The 25,076-nt window shown below is 44.6% G+C and overlaps 5 protein-coding genes across 6 annotated transcripts; 3 read left to right on the plus strand and 2 right to left on the minus strand.

The window, feature by feature from the left end:
- Positions 1 to 217: 217 nt before the first annotated feature.
- On the minus strand, positions 218 to 3,314 carry LOC124480018 (caseinolytic mitochondrial matrix peptidase proteolytic subunit). The gene is made up of 7 exons (XM_047039042.1): positions 3,212 to 3,314; positions 2,578 to 2,679; positions 2,418 to 2,489; positions 2,028 to 2,124; positions 1,698 to 1,885; positions 1,418 to 1,523; positions 218 to 964 (listed from the first exon to the last, which is right to left on the minus strand). The coding sequence occupies exons 1-7, from the start codon at positions 3,221 to 3,223 to the stop codon at positions 738 to 740; spliced, it is 804 nt and encodes a 267-aa protein (XP_046894998.1). The 5' UTR covers positions 3,224 to 3,314; the 3' UTR covers positions 218 to 737.
- Positions 3,315 to 4,023: 709 nt separating this feature from the next.
- On the plus strand, positions 4,024 to 6,572 carry si:dkey-204f11.64 (uncharacterized protein LOC100537752 homolog). The gene is made up of 3 exons (XM_047039045.1): positions 4,024 to 4,116; positions 5,257 to 5,383; positions 5,534 to 6,572. The coding sequence occupies exons 1-2, from the start codon at positions 4,024 to 4,026 to the stop codon at positions 5,380 to 5,382; spliced, it is 219 nt and encodes a 72-aa protein (XP_046895001.1). The 3' UTR covers position 5,383; positions 5,534 to 6,572.
- An 87-nt stretch (positions 6,573 to 6,659) lies between these two features.
- carm1 (coactivator-associated arginine methyltransferase 1) lies at positions 6,660 to 17,925 on the plus strand. Of its 2 annotated transcripts, XM_047039035.1 has the most exons (16): positions 6,660 to 7,060; positions 9,384 to 9,509; positions 10,036 to 10,142; positions 10,442 to 10,546; positions 10,871 to 10,981; positions 12,068 to 12,245; positions 12,373 to 12,463; positions 12,705 to 12,786; positions 13,701 to 13,786; positions 13,937 to 14,026; positions 14,147 to 14,284; positions 14,481 to 14,570; positions 14,727 to 14,839; positions 15,266 to 15,346; positions 15,526 to 15,594; positions 15,930 to 17,925. In XM_047039035.1, the coding sequence occupies exons 1-16, from the start codon at positions 6,919 to 6,921 to the stop codon at positions 16,067 to 16,069; spliced, it is 1,749 nt and encodes a 582-aa protein (XP_046894991.1). In that variant the 5' UTR covers positions 6,660 to 6,918; the 3' UTR covers positions 16,070 to 17,925. The 2 variants fall into 2 exon arrangements, with proteins under 2 accessions (XP_046894991.1, XP_046894992.1); XM_047039036.1 differs by lacking the exon at positions 15,526 to 15,594.
- An 844-nt stretch (positions 17,926 to 18,769) lies between these two features.
- yipf2 (Yip1 domain family, member 2) lies at positions 18,770 to 22,539 on the minus strand. Its single transcript, XM_047039041.1, has 9 exons — positions 22,396 to 22,539; positions 21,877 to 21,942; positions 21,505 to 21,650; positions 21,291 to 21,371; positions 21,104 to 21,191; positions 20,874 to 20,990; positions 19,917 to 20,083; positions 19,595 to 19,777; positions 18,770 to 19,480 (listed from the first exon to the last, which is right to left on the minus strand). Exons 2-9 carry the CDS (start codon positions 21,905 to 21,907, stop codon positions 19,388 to 19,390), a joined length of 906 nt encoding a protein of 301 aa, XP_046894997.1. The 5' UTR covers positions 21,908 to 21,942; positions 22,396 to 22,539; the 3' UTR covers positions 18,770 to 19,387.
- A 379-nt stretch (positions 22,540 to 22,918) lies between these two features.
- Positions 22,919 to 24,535, plus strand: timm29 (translocase of inner mitochondrial membrane 29). Its single transcript, XM_047038322.1, has 2 exons — positions 22,919 to 23,079; positions 23,501 to 24,535. The coding sequence occupies exons 1-2, from the start codon at positions 22,977 to 22,979 to the stop codon at positions 24,193 to 24,195; spliced, it is 798 nt and encodes a 265-aa protein (XP_046894278.1). The 5' UTR covers positions 22,919 to 22,976; the 3' UTR covers positions 24,196 to 24,535.
- The last annotated feature ends 541 nt before the right edge of the window (positions 24,536 to 25,076 follow it).

Consider the following 25,076-nt stretch of genomic DNA (forward strand, 5'->3'; position numbering starts at 1 on the left):
AGGCTTTAATATAACCCATCGCTCCTAAATCAGATCTAGATTCTTAAAAAAAAGAAAGGCACACAAACTAGATCTTGAATATTTCAACATAAATTGTACCATATCAGATATAGACAATCTGGTGTTCCATTTGTGATACATAAAAACCTAAATTACAATAGGTTGTCATGTTGGTTTCTACAAGTAACCACAGGTCAGCGCCATAATCATGGTCAGGTTGGGCCTCAAAAACAGATTTATTCCAATTTGAAATGGTACACACAACTGATGACTGTGATATTTTATGTATTGTATATAGTTATTTTATAGTCTAGTGTAAAAGTCTAGTATATATATCTCTTAATACAGATGACCAGTTCACATCAAAATATCAAATTCTTAAAAATGTTGATATTCAAATGTTGCTGTTGCTGCCTCCCATTACAAGGCCTTTCCAGGACAGATATATAGAACAGAACACAAATGGTGCATCTCGATAATCTAGTAGCTTCCTCATTGTGCATCTATCAGGGTTATGTTAAGTAGGGCAAGACTTTGCAAAGCAATCTGCATCTCTGCTATTTTAAATTTCCCAACATTTGTTGCTTCATGCCTACATAATGTCACCCCAAACTGTGTCTTCACTTGTTCTTAAAGTTTGAAGTTAATGCAGACACTTTCTCCTATGGACAAGAAGAAGCCAGTTTTGACTATCAACATGCACCCAGCGACTCCTGTCTGACTGGAGTTGTCTCAGTTCAGGGTTCAGGTTTGTAGGAGGAGGGGGGGTTGGTCCCAGAAGGTGCCTGCTCAGGAGTGGGGGGTTCAGTTGCAGGGGAAGGACTGGCAGCAGTGGAGAGCTCCTTCTGAACCAGTTCAGGCTCATCCTGCCCTGCCTGGGGGGGGTGTACCAGAACCCGGTCTATGATACCAAAGTCCTGGGCTTCCATCGGGCTCATGTAGCGGTCTCTCTCCATAACACCCTCTGGGAGTCAAAGACAGAAAGGAAGGCAAGATTTTGGGATAGCAGTCATGATCCGAATGGCTGCAGTATGTGACATGTTTTTCCCCCCCCTTAACAAACAATAAAGTATACAAGAGGAGATGGCAATATGCAACACAATCATTTAAAACGAGTTCATACAAATCTCCAGATTCAATTTCTAATCAAGCAGACATGCATTAACCAAATTAATAGCTCTGTCGATTGGCTAGTATCACTACAGCATATAGGTAAAACCTTGATAGTGAATAATAGTGGGGACAAGGAAACATGGGTGCCAGTAGGTCTTGGAGGCCCTCGGTTCATGGACAAAGGTTGACAAATGCAGAGAATCAATGATAACCATCAAAAACATAGAGGCTCTAGTTTCTGTACTGATGTAAGCCTTAGTAGGCTTTGTAATATGACAACATTCATGCAGAACGCTTAACTCACCTATTAATTTCAAATCTTGGCCAGTGTGTTTGGCATAGATAATGTTGATCTGTTTCTTCAGCTTGAGGATCTCTTCAGCCTGAATGGCGATGTCTGTGGCCTGACCCTGAACACACACAAACCAAAACCGCATGTCACATGCAGCATCGTAAGTCTAAATAAAGTATGTCGATTTAGCATTCACTCTGTTTTTTTGGCAACCTTAACCTGCAAAACAAAATGAACCCCCATTCACTCAACCCCCTGCAGCTTTCCCTCCCCCAAGTCCATTGGCACTCACCCTGGCACCTCCAGAAGGCTGATGCACCATAATACGAGCATTGGGCAGGGAGTGCCTCATGCCAGCGGTGCCTGCAGCCAAAAGAAGGCTGCCCATGCTGGCCGCCTGGCCCACACACCAGGTCGAGATGGGGTTGAGGATGTACTGCATGGTGTCATAGATGGCCAAGCCTGAAGTCACCACACCACCTTGGGGAGAGGAAGCATGGGTAAGAGGATCATTAAAAATGAATGGGAACGGTCAGGTTTTTCCATCCCAAAAATTTGTCATGCCTCGTAGACCTCTGCCTGTCTTTCTTTCTGTCTTTCTATCCCCACACCTCTTTCTCACCGGGGCTGTTGATGTACATGTGGATAGGTTTGTTGTTGCTCTCTGACTGCAGAAAAAGGAGCTGAGCAATTACCAGACTTGCCACGGAATCGTCAATCTGAAGAAGGGAAGGAGTGGGAGGGTGGAGGAGAGAGTGAAAGAGAGAGACAGAAGAGAGGAAAAGAAGACAGTACAATAAATAAATAAAAAATTAAATACACACAAACTGTGCCAAAATTAAAGTGTATATGATAACATGAATTAACATTTCAGATCAGAGGAGTGTGATGTCTGGTTAGCCATGCTATCCTTAAACAGGCAAACTCTCAGGCCATGCATGCAACATGGGGATGTGACGGGTGATCGTGTTAATGCCACAATAATACTCTACAGTTACACAGCAAAACTTACCGGACCCATTACACAGATTATTCTCTCCCTAAGGAGACGGGAGTAAATGTCGTATGCTCGCTCTCCTCTTCCCTGCAAAATGAACAGAAGGGGTGAGTCTAGCATTTAAAAAGTACAATGCTGTGTCTTGTATGGAACTATGGGGAGGCAGCATCCTTACAGTCTGTTCCACTACCATCGGTATGAGGGGGCTCCTCCATGGTGGACTATGATGGATGGATCTCCTGCCCTTTAACACCGACACCCCACACTGTAAGACCCTCTGACAAACAGATGGATGGAAACGAAGGGCGAGAATGAGAGAGGGAGGAATCCACTTGCAGGACAATACATTTCAAACCCTTTTTAGCATTCACCTATTTATTTAATTAATAGAGTCGATACCAAATAATTAAACTATGCTCTTCACTGGTCCCAACATGTAGGCTTTATGAGTTATTTAATAAGATAATCTACTCTTTAAAATGGAGTTGCAGAGTAAAGCAAATAATGTTAGCTATATCACATATAATACATCCCAAGCAGACAATATGCTGACCAGTGACGGATGACATTAACTCCATTTTAACGTTTTTGTTGTGGATCAGCTAAGCAGCAAACACAAGTTAGCAGATACAAGCTTTGGTAGCTAGTGTGACTGAGTTACACAAGTACATATCTCATCATCGTTCATGATTAACACGTAACTGACGTTAAAATCAACGCTTGCAAATGAGAGCATTGCATCGTAAACCATCGCCCCTTTCATTTAAATCGCTGAAGCATCGTTGAAATGTGTTTATACTGTTTCTTACTCGTATAAGCATAGTCAAATCCTGTAACGTGCAATCCCCTCTGTCTGACCCCGATGCTACCGGAAGCAGATTTTTGAACTTTGAACTGTTGTTGAAGTCGCTTTGTGGGAAGCGTCTGTCACGTGATAATTACATTAGGTGCATTCGGACTTATGCAGCGCCGGCGTTGCCTGCAGCCGGCTGTCGGGCCGCTGCTGCTGCATGAAATCGAATACACCTACTGAGACGTGGGCCATACTCATGCAAGTAAAAATGTAACAAAAACAAAAAGGATTTTAATTTGCATTGATTGAACAACAACTACATTCTGACGAAGAAATGACAATATTTACATACCGAATTGCACTGCTGTTTTTGTTGAATTAATAAAAAGCTACCAAGGCCTACTATGAACAGTATGAAATCAAATCAATTCAAAAGCAAGAAGGGTCTCTGTGTGTGAAATTAAGGCGTAATAGCGGGTCTACACATGTAACCTGACAAATTGAATGATCATCCGAAAAATATATAGCCTACATACGCTAGGCCTACATATGTCCTCTCACTAACCCATTTTCTCAGTTAGGTCGAAAAATAGCCTACATAATAATTCCTTTGTAGTTTAAGCATAAGCATTAAGCACAGCATTTGATTTGTTAGTTATTTTAAATATTTGACTGATCGTTTCAGTGATGGAAAGGTTTCACGGAAAACTGGTCAGGAGAGGGATAATCTCCAAAAGGGGGAGCACTTGAGGCAAACTGGTCCCTAGAGTTTTTCGCTTCTGTCTTTGAAGTTGTAAACCACTTTCACTTGGTCGATGAGTTGCAGACATGTCGAATAACAGCGCAAATAGTAGCAATTTAGTAATCGCTCAGAAGACCGTCAAACAACTGCGCCTAGAGGCCAGTGTTCGTCGAATCAAGGTAAAATTCCAGCTGCTCTTCTTCTGATAAACTTTTGGGTGTGACAGTTCAAGAGTGACTCACTCCACATAAGCAAAGTATAGCCTGTCTGGAAAATGTGTTTTGAAAAAGAGTTGTCATGAACTGTAGGCCAAAATAATAATATCTGCTTGTTATGAAGCTAACAGCCTGCAGTATACAAGGAGTAATATTACCTTAACAATAGTGTCATAAAAAGCTAAATTAAAATGGTATTTTAACCTTTGAGATAATGTGACCGTTTTTATAATGAATTGATCAAATTCTAGTTCTAAAAATAATCTTAAAGAATGTGAGTTTATTTCGCTAGGCTCTGTAATGTCATGAAAGCAAACAGCTGGTTGTTTCCGTGCTAGTGCTGCACAGTGGTGGGCTTTGTTGATTGTGGGCGTGTGACAGTGGACCGATTGTTAGCCCTGCTAGATTAGCCTCTGTCGTAGACAAGGCCGCTGTGAATAAAAGGGCAAATTAGATCATGTATGTAAGTCATGAAGAATAGTGTAATAACTTAAATCCGTATGAGCTCGCAGGGTCCACAATGATTTCCCTATGCATGTTGTTAAACACTTCTGATGGGACCAAAGGAGGCAAAAATGACATGTTAGAATGTTATATACACACCTCAAAAAAATTAAGGGAACACTAAATTAACACATCCTAGATCTGAATGAATAAAATAATCACATTAAATACTTTTTCTTTGATTCCATTGATAATTGATCATTTTTGTGTGATTTTGTTGTCAGCACATTCAACTATGTAAAGAAAAAAGTATTTAATGAGATTATTTCATTCATTCAGATCTAGGAATCTAGTGTATATTGAGGCAAAATCGGTTTGAGGTTTGCAATTTTTCAAGATTATCCACTTTACACAGTATGTTTTAAACACGATGCCTGTTCTTTAGCCACCACACCAACAGGACACACCCATGTCAGAATAAAACAATTCATAAAAATGCAGAAATTGTAATCATAATATATTATTAACAGTGGCGCAGTTTAGCATGATTATGGTTGACTACGTTCTGACCTCTCTTGAAAAGGTTTTCTTCTCTGTGGACAAGGGTGTCCAAGTAAACACATCAAAGGGGAATGTTTAATCTGTTTTTATCTTCCAAAGGTATCCCAAGCAGCATCCGACCTGAAGACATTCTGTCTGCAGAACGCTCACAAAGACCCTCTCCTTATGGGGGTTCCTTCCAGCGACAACCCCTTCAGACCTCCCAAATCCTGCGCCCTCTTCTGAGGTAATAGATAATAACCAGGAGGTTGCTATCTCTTATTTAGAAAAAAAGTCAATCACATCAAATAATAAAGTGTATTCTTTAGAAATGTAATTGTGTCCAATCCATGTTCCAGTTCATGCCGTTAACAAGGATCCATTCTGTCTTCTATAGGGAATGCTGCTGGTTATAGAGAAGCTCACCCTCAAACATTCCCCAAGACACTCTGGCTTCAGCTTCTCTCTGTGCCCCTTTTTACACTACCTTACCATGTCCAGACACTGAAGGTCACAAGGCCAGAACAACACAGTCAGCTGTGACACACTACACCCTGTCATACCAAGTAATTGTAGGCTGACCTGAACTCGGTTAACTATACTTTTTCCCAAAAACTCCAGATCATGGTAATGCTGAATGATGAATGAGTCAATTGTATTACAGATACATTTTGGGACAGAGCAATGACTAATGCATTTACTGTGCAATATGTCAAGATAATTTAAAACAAGCAACAGGGCTCAATCTCAGGTTAGTTTCCACATTGGTTTGATGTTGCCCACTGTAGGAGATAAGATATGAAGGAACATGATATGATTATATTTATTGTTTGAACACATGTGCCATTGTTGTTTAAGGTCACTGAGAAGATGAATCAATGGCTGCAGTCTGTGTTACTCAGTTGGTGCATCTTCTACAAATTGTGATATGTATTATGATACATAAGTCCATGTTGTCTCTGGTCCTTTCACGCCCTTGCTGTTAAACTTTGGTGCAATTCAATGTTGTGTCAAACAGTTATAACCAACTGTCCAATCAAAATGCTTTTTTTTGTCCTTCAACATTACTCTGAAGTATTTTTTCATGATCATCACTGACATGTAGCTGGCCCTTTGAAAGAAAAGTTATAATCTCACAATTTAATGCTTTCAGTATTGTTAATCGTTGTAGGTGGTAGTTTGACAACAAAATAACAGCATAAACTTTAGCTTTTTTTTATTTTATCTGCCCACTATTTATATGGCACTACAGATTAATTAAAGTACTTCCACAAAGCCAGAAAAGACGGTATGTTAAAGACGTATTTTTGAAAATAATTATTAGAATTTATTGTTTAAAATGGTGAACAATCGGGTTATTGGATGCAAAATGCATGGGTTTTCAATAATTGTTTCAATCTCTAGTTGAATAATTGATTAAATGTATTTGACCATTATATTCCATCTTTCATCATTGTTTACTGTGTAGACTTTGTTGTCCATGTATTCTGCTGACGGCTGACGCCTTCTAGCAATGTTTGTGGATATCAAAGGGGAAATTTTAATAATAACTGATAACTTGGCAATCACTGGTATTTATATACTTGATGTAAATGTTGCTTGTGTGTTAATATATAAATATATTCTTATTATTCTTTGTGCATGGCGCCAACTCCACTAATACTGATAATATACTTCGGCCCGAAGGTGGCGGTAAAGACACGAATGTTATTTTTCCTTGTGATGTGAGTCTAGCGGAGAATGTGAGCGCAACTGTGAGCTGTCTCTTCCCCCAGATCGAAGATGGCGGTGTCGGTGTTCCCCGGCGTGCGACTCCTCTCAATCGGAGACGCGAACGGAGACATTCAGCGTCACTCCGAGCAACAGCCTCTACGACTGGAAGTAAAAACCACACAAGACGCTGCCTTGATCAATTTGTCCAACGGTGAGTGTATCTGTGAGATGGCTCATCCCCGGCTCGGCCTGTGCTTCCTGGCTAGTGCTAACTAACGTTCGCTAATTTCTGAGAAGCTAGCTAAGCTAACGTTGTACTACCTGACTGGTCTAGCACACCTAGCCAGCCTTTTACTTTGTCTATGAAGTATGGCATGTTTAATATATGTTCTATGGTAGAATGTTATCCTGCGTGTGAATTTAAGACATAATGTCAAACAAAGAAAGAAGTGTACTGTTTGGCCAATGTCTGTCGTTAGCTTACGTTAGCTGCTGACCACGTTGCTTTCCCTGTTTGTCTTGACTTGAGAAACCCCAATACACTAGTCTTTAAATTTAGCATCAGCCAAAGATAGCAAGTTTAGTGGTATGCTATCGAGCTAGTGTAATGTAGCTACGGTTAATTAAGGGTGTCATCGTACCACTCTAAACTTAATAATTGTTGTCATAATCTCGCGACGTATGTTGAGGCTCGCTACATTGTTTCAATCGCTATTATATAGCTAACTAGGGACAGCAGTAGAATGCATGGCAAACCTACCACCTACCTACGCATGTATTTGCCCTTCATGGACGACTACCATTAATTGCGTCACTTTAAAATATTCAGTCGTTTTGGCTACACTATTTACAAAAGACCCCAGAAATCGGATCTAGCTAACTAAAGTAGTCCATCATACGTTTTGTTTTGGAGTGAACGGCTTTGCAATCGGATGGTTGTTAATTAGCTGGCTAGCTAGCTGCCTGCACTGTACACCGTCGCTGAGCGAACCTAGATAGATGGCTAGCGCGTGCACTTTTATGAGCTTGCCGATATTCAGCTACATTTAATGTTTGAAAACTATTGAAGAAATAAGATATGATGGAATAACAGTCAGTGTTTTTTTTCTGCTAGCCACATCAGGCCTGTATTAGTTATGCATTCATCTTTGTTCTCCCACGAACAATAGCCAGTTCCCCGCCTTCCTCTCTTGTGTGCTGGTGGCCCGCGCGCTCGTTCAGCTTTGTTGTGCTGTGCCATAGATTTGCATGCCTGGATAAATATCATCTTCATTTTGCGTATATTGCAATTTTCCTCAATCACAGATTGACATTTATCTGATGCAGTATTTCTAGATATTACTAACTCAGACAACTTCAGCTAGAATTCAAGGGGGTTGCCAGGCCTAGAAACGTAATATTCCAGTTTCGTATGATGATGCTGGGTTAACGTTTCTATACTACATGTCAACAGAATGGACAGCTATGTTGAATAGTGCCAACGACACAATTTGTTCCACCCTCTTGAAATAGCATCTCATTAACCTCCACAATAATATGCATCACAGTCATTATAGACTGGCTGTTGACAAAACTATCAGGCCCACTGATATTACCCTTGGGGTGCTGCACAGCTTTTCTGAATGCTTTTAACAGCACTGTCCATCTCGCAAATTGCATAGTCAAGTCTAGGGCAGGGGGAGTGTTCAGTCAGTGAGGGGTAATGATTGTAAATATGTTAACACATGGACACTCAGCTCAAGTTCTGAGCTGTCCCTCATACACACAGTCTTCCTCTCTCTCTCACACACACACGCCATGTAAAGACACACAAGTGCACACCGTCAATTGTCCTATATTTGCTGTCTGAGGATAGTTTGAGATAGTAGTGGTTGACAGTGTGACATCAACATGCTTCAGGCTAAGATAAGAATTGTTCTTAATCCCAGATGATGGATTAGCTAAAATGAGATTATAGGGAACACCCGGGACTGACATCGAGCTTCCCATCAAACTAAATAAACTGCAGACAAACAAAGGTCACTGAGCTAATAAATGTGCATGACACTCCCCCTGCAAGCACACAGTGAGGTCATTGATTTGACGAGACACTCAAGAGTTGGAAAGGTGACCTTCCTGTTTACCTTCCTCAACCTCATACTCTGTTCTCCCTCATCAGTCCTTTTGGAAGGGAACATGGGCAGATATCATTTGACCGTGTTCCATGATGGAATGGGTGGATGTGCTTGCTGTTGCTTCTGCACTCACAAATACTCAGTTGCCTTTAATGGCGCCCTCCGAAATGGTAATGCAGCTTGTCTGAAATGAGGAAAGAGCTGAATGCAAATGGTCATGGAAAGGAACAAATCAGGCTTACTGCTTGTCAATTTTCCGAGGTCAGGGCTTACATTACTGAAGCAGGCCAAGACAAATAGTACATCATTCGATCTTAAAACATATTACATTTTAATGTCCATGTTGTTGTGATTGATAGCAAATCCATTGAACTGTGGTACTAATGGTGTCATGTTTTCATCTCTCCCCCCCACACACAGCGGAGGAGACATGTGTGTTCAAGTGCTCGGTCTCCAGGGAGACGGAGTGCAGTCGCGTGGGAAAGCAGTCGTTCATAGTCACCCTGGGCTGCAACAGCGTCCTGCTCCAGTTCTCCTCACCCGCAGGTATCCACCGGCAACGGTCTACCCTCACACACCATCACCCAGCCACAACTGTCCATAGCCTGACTTAGCTGGGACCTGTACTATAGTACTGAATATGATCTGTGCCTTTGTACCTATTGCACCACCCACAGGTCATTGTTCGTTCAAATTCTATGCATATGGAAAGTTTTTTGAAAGTAACTGATTATCTGGAGGGGAAAAACTGAATAGGGGAAATGGCTTTCATGTTCCATTAGAATCAGAATGGGTTTTATTCGTCATGAAAGTTTGCACAGACAAGGAATTTGCTTTGGTAGGAAGGTGCATGCATGAAACATATAGGAATCTTACATTTGAATATGACGACTAACTATTTCTAAGGGTACTAAATAGCAGTAACTAAGTGGAATTAGAATTAAGTAAAATGTACACCAAAAAATAAAATATACGTTAAAAAAATATACGTTAGTGTGTTAGAGAGCATGTCTGTGGTGTGCAGGCTCTGTGAAGGTCCGTTTCTGATACATGTTGACTCTGTTCTCTTCAGACTTCTCCTCTTTTTATAACCTGCTGAAGAACTGCCGTGGTCACAGTGGTGAGCGGTCTGTCTTCAGCGAGAGGACAGAGGAATCCTCAGCTGTACAGTACTTCCAGGTACACACACACACACGTTACACTCTCACGAACACTGTACGGTGGGTATTGAGAAAAATATCACTCTACGGGCTGGTACACAAACGTTTAAACGAACCACATCTAGAATAAATCTTGGGACGGGGGGGGTTCCACGCACACACACACAAACTCACACAGAATCTATGCCAGGCAAAATAGTTTCATTTTACATCATTGTAAAGTGTTTTCATCTTGCATCTCAGTGACATAAAAAATCTTCCTGCTTTTAGAGCACGGCATCCCCGTTTTCATGCTTCCTCCTTCTCCTCGTCCTGTAGTTCTATGGCTACCTCTCCCAGCAGCAGAACATGATGCAGGACTACGTTCGGACCGGAACCTACCAGCGGGCCATCCTCCAGAACCACACAGACTTCAAAGACAAGGTATCGAGACGTTTGAGGGTGGTACTGTAGTACTGAGGGTGGTACTGTAGAGCCCAGTTCCATTTGAACTCTTAGAACCGTAACTTTCTATCACAGACGTAGATCGATGTGGGTCCGATGACTGATGGAGGGCAATCTAAGATTCCAGTTTCTTTTCAGTTCGGTTATATCTTTCCTGTCAGTTTGCCTTTTAATTTTATGGAAGGGAAACCAACAACATGGAAGCATCCAGAAGCTGAGATGGTGAATTGGGCGTATATCGCCGTACTGCATCGCCGTGCTGTAATCAGTGACTCATTTGTCTCTCTCCTTCTCTCTCTGTAGGTGGTTTTGGATGTCGGGTGTGGCTCTGGCATTCTGTCCTTCTTTGCGGCCCAGGCTGGGGCCAGGAAGGTGTACGCCGTGGAGGCCAGCACCATGGCCCAGCATGCAGAGGTGAGACACACACACACACACACACAGCCTTCCCCTGGCTTAGGGCTGGGCGATATTTTTTTTGAAATAGATTTATCGAAGTAATGACTTCCCTCAATAAAGACATCATAACATCAATACATTTTCAATAATATCGATAATGGCCGGGTTTCCCAGATTCGTTAAGAAGCTCTTAATGCTAAGATCTTCTTAAGAACGTTCTAAAAGTGTTCGAGAGCTCCCTTAGAACGTTCTTAAGACGCTCTTGGCGTTAAGAGCTTCTTAACGAATCTGGGAAACCCGGCCCATGTCGATAGAGAATAATTAGGGACAGCAGTCCATTTAATTTCTGGGATGCAGCAGGAAGTTGCGGGGAAATGGTAGCCTACGCTCACTTAAATATACAGACTGAGCATCTCGAGTGGAGTAGCTCATGTTAACTGCGGAAAATGAGTCTTATTGCCGAAAACAGTGGCAGCGATAGCCATGCCGAGGGAGCAACTTCCAATGAAGAAATTATTGATAAAAAAAGGGTTCGTCGTCTTCAGTTCAGCAAAGTTCGGTGCGAATTGTGTAGTAAACAAACAGGTGGCTACCAAGTCTGGTAATACGACAAACCTTTTTTTCCACCTGAAGCAAAATCACTCGTTGGAACATGCAGAAAGTGTGAGTTTGTGCCACGGTATTGATAAAAAGCAAGTTAAAAAAAGCTTATGTTACTTGACCCCAGGTACGTGCTCCCTGGCCGCAAACTGATCTCTCACACCGCGCTGCCTAAACTTTATGCTGAGTGTAGGGAAAAAGTTGAGGAAGAGACTTATTTTGCTACCACTACGGATCTGTGGTCTATCGTCTTAATTATCGCCATTGAATGGAAATATAAATATCTATTGTGATAATTTTTTACCCATATCGCCCAGCCCTACCCTGAATGCTTCTCCAGGTGCTAGATAACGAAAGCAAGTCATCTTCCCAACACACACACACACCAACAAATCTCTCCCAGTGAAACCTTGCTACAGATCGCGCCTCTTTCTCACACACTCTGATGTCACTGTCGCACGCACACCCACTTCCTGCTGAGCATGTCCTTTGCTGTGGTCCCAGATGCTGGTGAACAGTAACCGCCTGGGGGATCGGGTGGTCGTGATCCCAGGGAAGGTGGAGGAGGTGACCCTGCCTGAGCAGGTGGACATCATCATCTCGGAGCCCATGGGCTACATGCTGTTCAACGAGAGGATGCTGGAGAGCTACCTGCACGCCAAGAAGTTCCTCAAGCCCAACGGTGAGAAGGGGAGGGGGGGGGGGATGGAGGGGAGGCGGCACCGGGAGCGCGCCGAACGGAATCTTCACATCACAAACCGTGGCCTTTATTGCCGACTGACTTGCTTCTGCTCCCGCGCGCGTCGCAGGTAAAATGTTCCCCACCATCGGAGACGTCCACCTGGCGCCCTTCACAGATGAGCAGCTGTACATGGAGCAGTTCACCAAGGCCAACTTCTGGTGAGGACTGAAGGAGGGTGGGGAGGAGGGAGGGGGGGGGGGGGGGGGGGGGGGGCATTGTAAGATTGAGGAGGAGCAGGGGGCAGGCAGAACGGGGGATGTTTCCTTAAAAACACATGCCTTGTTTAAAGGAAGGCAAGGTAGCTGAATGTAATGCGCGATGGTGTGAAAAGGGGCGAGCTAAGAAACAACGGAAGACACTCCGATTCGCTGGTTCTGAAGTAAGACGTTTCTCTCTCAGGTACCAGCCCTCCTTCCATGGTGTGGACCTTTCTGCCCTGCGGGGGGCAGCAGTGGACGAGTATTTCCGCCAGCCTATCGTGGTACATACACCCGCCCACCCACCCCCACCCCCCCACACACACACACACAAACACACACACAAACGCACTCTCTATTTCTCTTCCCCTGAGTGGGGAGTCAGAAGGTTATGTAGTTGAAAGAGCACATGAGGACGAGTCATGTTTATGAAGTGTTGGGTTTCGTTGTGTGCGCGTGCAGTACAAGCGCAACTTGTTTATCAGCTGTAAATAAGCTAAATGCTTGGAAGCTGGTGTGTTTACTCTGCCCTCCCTGCCTTACGCCACAGAATCAACACGACCAGAATAGCTCAGAACCCCGTTCCGTCTGTTAGACCCCCCCCCCCCCCCCGACCCCCCAGGTCTGGTCTTGCACCGTTCTCCACGCTCTCCCACACCTACCTCGGAGAGGATCCAGGTATGAACCCACCCCAGCCGTAGTCCTCTGTGCTGGCCTCTCCCATGCCCGTTCAGGTGTGACAGTGCTGGGAGAGGACCTCTTGGGGGCAGCGGGTCTGTTCCTGCTGGAGCTGTTTGAGAGGCTCTGGCTCAACAGCAGGCCCCTGCCCAGTCCCCCTGAGCGCAGGCTGCACCACCCCCCCTCCCCCCCCCCCCCCCCCCCCCACGGGACAGCTTCAGACAGGTGGCCTCGCACGCACGCACCCATCCATGAGAACACACGGAGTACCCTGTTGTCCGTCAAACTCATATTAGCCGTGTATGGTGTTTGTTTATGCGTCTCATGTCAATATGTGTTTTAGCGAAAGCCAGGGAACTGCCAGGATGCAGTTAGCCAGCGAGGCTCCTGAGAGCAAACGGGTTCGCTTTGTGAATGTCGGAATGGTTGAACCACGAGACGGCGAAAGAAAAGGGCTCTATGGTTTGTTTTCACATGAACAAGAAACTTGATTCTCTGTGCACCTCTTCCCTTCTTTCAGGACACGTTTGATATCCGTATTCTGATGGCCAAATCAGTCAAATACACAGTCAACTTCCTGGAGACCAAAGAGGATGATCTGTACAGGTGTGTTTGTTTACTTGGACGATGTTCAATATGATTGCGTGTGTGTGTGTTTCAGACCCACAAGTGGCAGTGTTCCACAGCGCAAAATGTGTATTTCCTGCCTGTCAACTTTCCTCATTGACTCTGTCGTTCTCTCTCTCCCTCTCTCAGGATAGAGATTCCCTTTAAGTTCCACATGATGCACTCGGGACTGGTCCACGGCCTGGCCTTCTGGTTCGACGTTGCGTTCATAGGATCAGTGTAAGCAGTCACTCACCAGCCCATCGTTGACACGTGAGCCCCTCGGGCGGCCCCGTCGCCAGAGCAGAAAGGCCTAACCCCCCTCCCTCGCCCGCTCGTGTCCTCCGTCCCTCCATACAGGATGACGGTGTGGCTGTCCACGGCGCCCACGGAGCCGCTCACGCACTGGTATCAGGTGCGCTGCCTGCTCCAGTCGCCCCTCTTCACCAAGGCTGGAGACACGCTGTCCGGCACTGCGCTCCTCATCGCCAACAAGAGGTGAGGGGCAAGAGCGGAGGGAGCCCACGGCCGTTTTGGTCCGCGTTTCGGCCACGATTAGTTTTTTCGACGTGTCAAAATAAGTGGCTCCGATGCTAATATGTACCCGTCGATCTCTTCAGTTTTGCCTGTCTGTGCTTTTCTCTCCTGCCCCCCCCCACCATATTAAAACCCCACTATCTTCCTTCCTCAACAGACAAAGTTATGACATCAGTATTGTCGCCCAAGTGGACCAGACAGGCTCCAAGTCTAGCAACCTCCTAGATTTGAAGAACCCCTTTTTTAGGTGAGTTGGTAGCTCCCGCCGTGCGGCTGGTTATGCGGACCGGTACTATTGAGGATTAAAGGAAGGAGGAGGAGGGGGCAGAGAGGAGGAGGTGCCCTCTCATTGGCGAGTCTGCTGTATGTATGTATGTATGTGTGTGTGTGTGTGTTTTTGTAGGTACACAGGCACCACCCCCACCCCCCCTCCTGGGTCGCACTACACCTCCCCCTCTGAGACCATGTGGAACACTGGGGGGGCCTACAGCATGAGCCAGGGCATGGCCGTGTCAGGTAAATACACACACATAGAGAACACAAAACGCGCTGTCGAGGCACACTGCATGGGCGCACACCAGGGTATAAAGAAAGCACCCAGACAGACACACACACACACAGACAGAAGGAGAAACTGTGTCAGGTTTTGCAGTGTTGAACGTACACAGATGCATCCAGATGACCGGGACCACAAAGCGCTCACTAGCCTCCGCCAGTCTAGCAGTGAATTCTCGCGAACAACACCCGCCATAGATCAACACCGTAGCTAACGGGGGGGGGTGCATGCGATGAGGGGACTGCAGGTTGTGTTGAGAAGGACTCACACTTCTCTTCTTGTGCTTTCCCCTCCATATCTTGTCCCCCGTCCCTCTGTTCTTTGCTTCTATCTTCTTTTTTTTTTGTTTCTCTCTTTTTTTCCCCCCCTCTTCTTCCTCCAAACAGGGATGCCTACAGCCTATGACCTCAGTACAGTCATTGGCGGCGGCGGCTCAACTGTGTCCCACAACAACCTCATCCCGCTGGGTATTTGCACTCCTCTACTTCGATTGCCCCCCCTTACCATTGACGTTTTTGGCTTTTGTGTGTGGCGTGTCATTCGAATCTCTCGACATGCCTGTGTATGTGAGTGTGAAAGAGAGCGGGAGACTGGCTGTGTGTCCTGGTATAGTCCCCTGACCCCTGTGTCCTCTCCTCTGCTGTAGTGAACACAGGGATAGTGAATCACACCCACTCCAGGATGGGCTCCATCATGAGCACAGGCATCGTGCAGGGTAACGGCCCCCCTTCTTTACTACACCCGCTCGCACCTCTCTGGCGTTGCCTCGTGTCCTCCCTCCTTGCTGCTTCCTTCCAAATCTGCTACTTGCTTGCCCTCCCCCTCTCTCCCCGTCCCCGTCCCCAGAGATGTTAGCGTCCAGTAGGTGTGGAGCAGGAAGCAAGGGAAGAGAGGACACAGGGAATGTCTTGGGGAGAGGCTTGGCCCTCTTACGTTGGGATATTTTGTTTAAGCGGGACAAAGACCTAGTTTTCTCCCACTCAATCTCACACACACACACACACTTTTGATTGTGTTGGTCTGCCTCATGTCCCTCTCTCTGTTTTGTAGGAGCTACGACTGGCCAATCGGGTCCAAGCGGCAGCAGTACTCACTATCCTGTCACCAACCAGTTCACCATGGGCGGGCCCGCCATCTCCATGGCGTCTCCCATGGCGATACCTAGCAACACCATGCATTACGGGAGTTAAGAAGACTTCTTCAGACCCACCCCCCCTGCCCTGCATGTCTAGGCCCCCACCCCTCCCAAGCCCCTAATGACCACAGCCAAAACCAGTATACCAAAACCAGTGCTGCCCAAACCCCTTCAGCACCACCGTTTCCCCGTTCCCCCCCCCTCCGTCACTGGTGTAATGCTCTCGTATCCGTCCCTCCAGCCGCCACAGACACTCTCTATCCGTTATCCGAGAGCTCGATCCCTCCCTCCTCCCTCTGTCGTGCAGTAGCTATTATGCTATGGCCCAGTCCAGACAGCAGGTGGCAGCACTTCCTCGTTTTTAAAAAGGATAGGAACAAACGTAACGGAGAAGGTTTTTGTGAATGGAGATGTGATCTTTGTTTGACTGGACCTTTGTATGCTTCTCACACACACACACACACACACGCACTCTCTCACACACACTGAGACTCTTCATTAAAAGAAGAACTCGTTGCACGACTGTACAGCAGCTGTCATCTGACCCTCCTTCTGCCTCCCTCCGGATTGGAAGTTTGACCGCCCACCCCCACAGCACCTGTCTCCCGCCTCCAACTCCCCTGCCTCATCCCTGGACTGGTCATGACACAACCCCCACCCACCCAAACCTCCTGTACTGAGCTGCGCTGCGAGGACAAAGGGCGTTTATTCACTTGTCCAGTAGAACACTATCAACACCCACAAATGGACCTGGATTTTGTTTTGCTTTCATATCACAACTTCAAGGCACTTCTCCACCACCCTGTAGAGAACACTTCTGTCTAGACAGACTCATCCCATTCCGCTCCCCCCCTCCCCCCCCTTCAGCCAAGTACGGTTGACCATTGTTGTAGTCTTTTAGAAAAGGAGTACCTAGGCTAGATGTCTGTTTTTAGGATCACCCACTAGAACTTGAATCTCAGATGAGAACATCTACAGGACCCTGACAGTTGTATCCTGACCTCTCCACTGGTAGGACTTGCTGATTCGGGGCAATTGCCCCCAATCGGCTCAAAGGACATGGCAGCATCCTACCATCGCTCAAAGCCAAACTGGATGGAAGTGCAGTGGGAAGGTCTGGTGGCATTGGTGGAGGATCTAGGACACACAGACAGGCAGAGGGATGGAGCAGTAAGGACCAAGGATAATGATGACGGCGCCTGGAGCAAGAGAACTGTGTGGATCAACTGTATCCTAGTTTACATCCTTGCTTCGTTCCTTTCCCCCCCCCCCCCCCCTCTCCGGCTCCTTCCTTCACCATACTGAGACTGTGAGAATGTCACTGAGACACTAAGGTGAGATAGGGGAGTAGAGTCACCCCCCTAGCCATCTTTGAGCTCCATCATATCGTTAACCCACTCCCCTCCCTATTACATCCACTATCAGGCAAGCAGTTGCCCATACTTCGGACAAAGACTTATCGGACATGTATGCATCGCTTCCAGTCTCACCTTTTTCTTTGTTTTTGTTTTTTTGGGGGGTTGAGTTAATTTTGAATTCATGGTTTAGCAAGTTTTTAAAAGAGAAGACAAAACTGTCTCTTGTTAGTTTGTAGGGTTAACTTTCTTTGTCTTGTTTTGGTTTCTTTTTTTTTTCCTTTCACAAAAAAAACTACAAAAAAACAACAACAAAAAAAGATGTAAATTAAATGTTGGTGGAGAAGTCCCAAAAACCATCCACGACCACATTGTCTTGTAGTATTTTGATTTTTATCGTAATTAGCATATGGTAGCACGACGTTACCTGAACATGATGTTACCGTGTAGTAGCTAGCCTAGCATTCGCATAAACTTGTCACAACTTATGCTCCATGTCCTCAAATAGTGGCATTGTTTTGATGGAAAGTGTATGAGAAAGACCTTGTTTCTCGTGCTGTTTGTCCCTTGTTCATTGTCTTTTTGTCAGCAATAACACCTTTCTCTCTGCCAGACCCTGTGACTCTTCTGAGACAGATTCAAGAATATAACCATGATTGTGTCTGATAGAGGTATGATGACTGAGAACCAAGGCTCCTGGTTGTCTTGGACCAAAGCATATGGTGTCACATTGATGAGTCATGGGAGTAGCCCACGCCGTTAGACTTTCTTAGTGAGTATAGTTGAGTAGCAAACAGTGCCATTATTTTGCACTCGGTGTGGTTGCAAGTGTGAATGTGCACCATTCCCTCATGAATTCACACGCCTCTAAAACAAACAGAACAGCACAAACAACCTTAGTCTGGTGTTTCTCTTTCATGGACATTCTACCTGTGGGAGTGCTGGGCCATCAATCTCAGGGATCAATGCTGAGACTGCTGTGGAAACTAAAATCCCTGACTACAAAAACAAACCACTCCTTTGAAGATTTGGGGATGGATCCCTTTCTTAAATACTACGGACCAGTCCTAAATAGACTACAATATTTGAACCTCAGGCTGACGGCGTATAGACATTTTTTTGTATTTTTATTTTTTTTTTACATTGGAAGTATTATGTAGGATGTACACATGCGTAGAGATGAATTGTTCAAAATTAACCATATATATCCATTTTGCACTCAGATTTGAGGTTATATGGTTTACAAGCGCCTCAGACAGGATTAGATAATCACTCAGATATTAAAGTGGTAGGTGAGGTGGATCCCAAATTGGGGTATGTAGTTGAATCATGTTGATGGAACAAAAGCCATTGTCCTACAGCAGCATATCTTGTTCTACAAACCAGGACGCACAACTTCACACTGAGGAGGAATGTTTATTCCCACAAACAAAAAGAAAAAGGGAAGAAAAAGGCAACTAAGAATAAATAAATAATTATACTGACAAACTTTTTCCTCTTAATTTACAAGTCACCCACATTTAAAGGAAAATAAAACTAAATGGGTAAGTAAATAATCGATTCAGGTCTCAGGAGTGGTTTGGGTGCCAGAACAACCCCGTACAGTCAGTTACATTAGTTAAACATTCATTTAGCATTTCCCCTTCATCACAATGGTCTAAAATAGCTTCCTCGATCCAGTTGCACCAGAGAAAGATGTGTACACATGTGAGCACACATGGAGAATGATATGCCTATAAATTCATCTGTAGATAAAAAGGATGCCATTTTTTACCAAACAGAGTATAACTAGAAATGATAATTTATTGCAGCAAACAAGTGCTGAGTAACATACTGGAATAATCTGCATAAATTAGACAATCATCAATTGACCCCAATGTATAAAGTTTCCCCATAATTTATATGTTATATTTCACTGACCAACTGGTTGGTCAGTTGGTGTCAGAAGTAATTAAGTACATAGCCTTGCGGCTTATTTATTCATATCATCCCTCCATCTTTTCCCCAGTTCCACTTGGTCAGTGGCTGGTGCTGGTAATTGGTGCTGTGCTGTTAGGGAACAGCGTAGGAACAGTTAGGGTTGTGTGAACCTCCGTTTGGAAAAAGTACATCTGGGGGGGGTGGAAAAGAAACAAATTGTTTAAAGACAAAAGGCATTCAAGTCTACTTGTATAACACCATTTTTCTGAGTAACTGAGCTTGCATAGCGTGTATTTATCTCTTACTTTGCAGCCAATAGCCAGTAAGGCATGTAGAACAACTATGGTGGCCACAGTGGAAAACGCTGTTGCCTTGGTGTCGTCCCGGACAACAGGCCAGAAAGTGAGGACCAGCACTGAGCCAGAGATCACCATGGCAACCAGGATCAATAGCCAGCGAAGCCAATCATATGGTATGATCCATAACACCTGAAACAAGAGAAAGGTTGGTTTATTGAACAGTTCTTAACGCCCACAGAGCAACACGAGCAAAAGGGCATTTAAGTGAATATTAAGACAATTAGAACATCCAGTAAGTGTATGATCAAAATGCATCCTAGCAACACACCGAGGTAGGGATGTAGATGAAGAGAGAGTATCCGTAGACACACACGGTCTCTAGGAAAGAGTATCCACCAATCTGCCTTTCTGTTCCCTGCCGCCAGGTTAGGAACCCCCATACACCCAGCGGCACCAGCCAAGCATACAAGAAGATCACGACAGCAGCTATCGTCACTGTGGGGGAGACACGTACACAATAAAACAAACTGCACTGGAGCAGGCCAAACTTGCTCGAGAAACCTTAACCCGCCACCCAAAATACTTTAAAGCAGAACTAAACTCCTCAAAAAAAGTTTGGATAAGTTATTTCGGTCGATTATTCCTCCCCTTCAATAATACCAATTGGTATTGTATGTTGGTATTCACTCTCGTTTTGAGCTTCAAGTGGGATCAGCTTGGGCGTGCTGTATGTGCCAAAGTGACCAACGCAAACATGTTGGCTGACTTGCGACAAATCCTGGTTGAGGAATGGGATGCCATCCCACAGCAGTGTGACCAGGCTGGTGACCAGCATGAGGAGGAGGTGCCAAGCTGCGTATGGATCTTCCACACGCTACTGAGGTCCCTGACAGTGTAAAATGAACAAAGTGTAAAAATGGCCATTATGTGATGTTTTTTCCTTATTACTGTGGGAGAGTACAATTATCCAATCCACCAAGCAACTCAAAACGAGAGTGAATACCAACAGAAGAATATTGCAGGGGGCCGCTACCCACACGGTTAGCTGTGTTGCTCATTCCTTGAATGCACGATCCTTACGTCGTTGTAAAGGTGACTAATCAGGCTTTCCAATTATATAAAAATACAATACTAATTGGTATTATTGAAGGGGAGGAACAATCGACCAAAATACCGTTTCAATTTTTGGGGGGAGGGGTTTATTTGAGGTGTAAGTCTTTGTATGTGTGAAGTGGTTGATGTCCCCCCCCCCTCCCCCCCCTTTCTGTCCACGGTGGTGTCTTACCTCTGTGGAACTGGGGTCTGTAATGATACTGGGGGTCTCCCATCTTGCTGAGGAAGGTGGACAGGTTCCCACTGATGGCTACTGAGAACACCAGAGTCACACAGATCCAGAAGGGACCTGCTCACACCAAGAGAGGGCAGAGCATTCTTTATCCTCGGATTGAAGTGGGCGAACCTGAACTTTGTTTTGATGTTGTCTAGAACGTTATGACAGTGATGGTATTTCCTTACCGTATAGATCTGGATTTGTCCGGAGATGGTGTTTAATGAAGTTCCTCCCTGGAATTGGCATAACTGACCCCTTGACTCGGTCTAACACCTGCATTATATGACAACAGGTCAAGTCAAGGAATGGTAGAAATTCACAGCAATGGAGGATATGATTAGCCCTTCTGTATGTCTAATGCATATTCTGTACCTGCATTGTGTCCACATCGAAGAATGACTGATAGTACTCAAAAGTCCAGAAGCCACTGGTCTCTTTTGATCCTCCTAGGAGCTATAGCATATTTAATATTTGAATGAACAGGGTTGTTTTGAAGCAAGTTGTCACTTACAAATTAAAAGCTTTAACTGCTTGAGGATGTGATTCATAAGAAAAACGTTTTAGAGACAGTCTAACATTTGCTGACCTCTGAACTTTCTTCTTGGCCTCCCTCATCATCTGACAGGTCCAGTTTGATATCTCCTCCGGGTGGGGCTTTGCTGGGACCATCTGACACACTAAGGGTGGAGGCCCCTGGGTCTGCAGAAAGCAGGTCTGCGGCCTCATCAAACTCTGTCACCAAATTTGAGGGTCAACAGCCGAGATGAGACAGAATTAGGAAGGGATGAAGATAAAACAGAAGGAGCAGGCAAATAATAACAGTGATAAATAAATGGGGTAGTAAACATTAGATTACACTTCAGGAAACTTAGTTCAAAGAGGCGAGTAGTAAGGGTAGAGGCCCCAAATTAAAGCAGGGTGCAGGATGTGAAAAGGGGGGACAGATCAGGACACTCACCTTGGAATTTTAGATCATCTGGAGTTGCCATGGCAGCTCTGGAAACTTGACAACCTCATGCACAGCCTGTCAAATAAGTGAACTGTGTTATCCTACCTATGTGGTACAGGTAAAGAACTACGAGACAGTCAGGAACGTGATTATCAAGGCAAAAAGCCAAACATATGGCAACAGTTCAGCAAGCTAAGTCTCACAAACATGTCCATGCGTGTTGCAAGTTCCTACAACCATAGAGAACACCAGAACATATTTATTTACAATTTGTATGCTTTATTTTCTATTGAATTCGACCTAGCTAGTATTGAATGTGGTATTTTACTCAGTGCTCATTGCAGTCTCCTGTCAAACAGACCAACATGTTTTTTGGCCAGAGGCTTAACCGGCTGTCTTGACTGATGATGCAGTTCCCTGTCTCCGCTAGCCAACAAGGTATAAGCCAGCTAGGCATAACAAATGCACAGTGTGATGACTCTCTAACTAGCAAGACAGACATATTAAAGCCTGAGTATCTTAACTTACCGGTGAATCACAGAATACACAGCACTTGTCGAGAGAAGTCAGTTTACGGCAATATATTCAAAAATTATGAGTCCATTTCAGCAAGAACGCACTCGTGTTACACGTCACCTATGTACAACGGTTGTTTTGTGTAGCAAAACTCGGATAATGATCACGTGATCGTTGATTACCCCGGAAGCAATATTTTTGGTTACACATTCTAGGATGACTTGAATATGATAACACTGTATTATTATTATTATTATAATATAGTGACACAAATTCGTGTACTTATTTATGACATTTAACGAATATATGTATAAATAGAAAATTATTATGTATATATGCTGTTACTATTATTATATATATATATATATGCGGTTACTACCAATTTGGTTACTACCAAAACCATTTCCGGTTTTGTGAATTTGCTTTCAAAATAAAAGCATAGTATATAACGTGACTAAACGCGGTGCCCATAACCACCAGGGTATGGGTACTGATTCACCTGGATCGACTTTTATTTTGATGATATAGGAAAAATCTACCCGGATTTCTTTGACAGTCTTTATTGAGGCTGCAATTACATCTGTTCAACGAACATGGCTGCCTCGTGGGTGGTTAGAAGATTGTGCTCTACTGTAGCAGAAGTAGCAGCGCCAGCCAAAACCACCAGATGGGAAAGGTTAAAAAGCAGTAAAGCGGGTGAGATGTCTTTTCTTGTGGTTGTGTATATATTGCTAACAGTTTGTTCCCCGGTCGCACGATAGCCAGCCTAGTGTCTTATCCACCTTTATAAAATGCCAGCCAGCTAGCAATGCCATTGACAAAGTCATTTCCAGATGACGTTACGTTAAAGATCTGTTGACTTCTCATTAGATGTGTGTTAATCTAATGTTAGTCAGGAGGAGATGTATGTCCGCTTCCCTATTTTCTGCAACTCTTTGACAGCTATGGACATGTGACCAAGTGATTCAAAGTCAAAAAGGTTGTGTGACCCGTCCAAGGATGGTTTGGAGTTATTCATTTGTTAACGGTTACAATGTTCCTCTTTAGAAGTATATGGTGAGTAGGGGTCATGCAAGCAATACGTATTATACATTATAATATTCTCGTTGTCTCTCAGCTATGTGGTGCCGTGGCCTCGTGACTGACTACAAGGAGGCCGGTCGAGAGGCAGTGGTTGGTGCTTGGGAGAGACCAATCAAAGCTTCTGTATACATGGGCCTCATCGGAGGCACCTGTGCCTGCATCTATACCAACCCTGACGACACTTCCTTCAAGACCAGCCTCTTGGACCGGTCCAATCAGCTAGGCCTCCTGTCTCCATGGATACGAAGCGGCACCTCTGACGGCCATGTCCAAAATCTGGTGAAGCTTTGTAACGAGGGTCGTCTGCGCCACCTTAGCCTAGGTGTCGCTTCGCTTACCTACTGTGCTGATTACGACCCAGACTCAAGCCTCTATGAGGCCCAGTGTTCCAACCTCTCTGTTCCCTGGAGAGAGCTGCCTCAGCGGATACTGGATGTGGGCTTTGCTGGGTATTGGTGGATCCTGGACACTAAGATGAAGGACTACGACGTGAACGAAGAGGAGTTCAAGCATCTCCCGGTTTCCATGGCCTGCACAGCGCCCCCAAGTGTGCAGGAAGTGGAAAGGAATGAGAGTCTGCACAAGGAATCATGGCTGCCTCTAAAAATAGAGGAAGAAGAAAAGGACAAAATGTCTCCAGCAACAGGAAATGAGGAGGCAAAAGAAGAGAGTCTGGGAGAGGTAGAGCCAACTCCATCAGAAACACAGCAGACTCAAGCTCAGGCCTGAGTGTTATGAACTCTGTATATCGTTGGTAGATATTGGTGGTTACATGGTCAAGATGATGATAGGTGGACAATGGCATGTTAGAAAGATAATTATTTATGGACATGTTTATCTGAATGTTGAAGGTTTGCAAAAAGTGGTTGGTGAGAAATGTATGAAAGGAAATGTTTGACTGATATTCAAATTCTGTGCACTACTGTTTACAAATGAGAAAGATAAATAATTTGAACTTGGTGTATATTCTGTTGAACTTAACAACATTTGAAAATCTGTAGTGATTTATCATGAATAAGGATATTGTATGGCAAAATGTATTTGTGGTGGACAAATTAAAACAATCTTATGTTTAAAGTGATACAGAGTTATAATTTCGAGGATGTTATTTGACCTGAAAACGAGGTGATGCTTTGGTTCCTCAAAATTCCCCGGAATGACTAGAACCAGATTCCAGCATTTCTATAGAAATCCATGTGCGTAGACTCTGTCTACTGTGATGATAGTGTCAATTTAGTGGCGACCAGGCAGTGTCTATGCCCTCCATTCCTCATTGACTGTTGTGACAGCCATGAGAGGATCAATGCTTTTTTTTGTCTGATTTCTCCAGTTGGCTGTGTGTATGTGTGTGTGTTAGGTAAGTTAATCAGTCCTTATCCCTGTCCTTTCTTTAGGGATTAGAGATGCAGTGTTGGCCTTCTGGCAGAGAGAATGAGCATCTTTTCAACCTAATGAGTGAGGTTAATTATTCTGCTAATCACATTGCATTTGACTGCCCCCCACCCCGTGTCATTGAAGAAATCCTCTTAAAATTAATCTTTCTTTGCCGCTTTCTCCTCCATCTATTTCTGGAAGTCAATGGCTCCCTCCCTTCTCTATCTTTCTCTTAA

This window comes from Hypomesus transpacificus, chromosome 17 (assembly GCF_021917145.1).
Source record: "Hypomesus transpacificus isolate Combined female chromosome 17, fHypTra1, whole genome shotgun sequence".
Lineage (NCBI taxonomy): Eukaryota > Metazoa > Chordata > Actinopteri > Osmeriformes > Osmeridae > Hypomesus > Hypomesus transpacificus.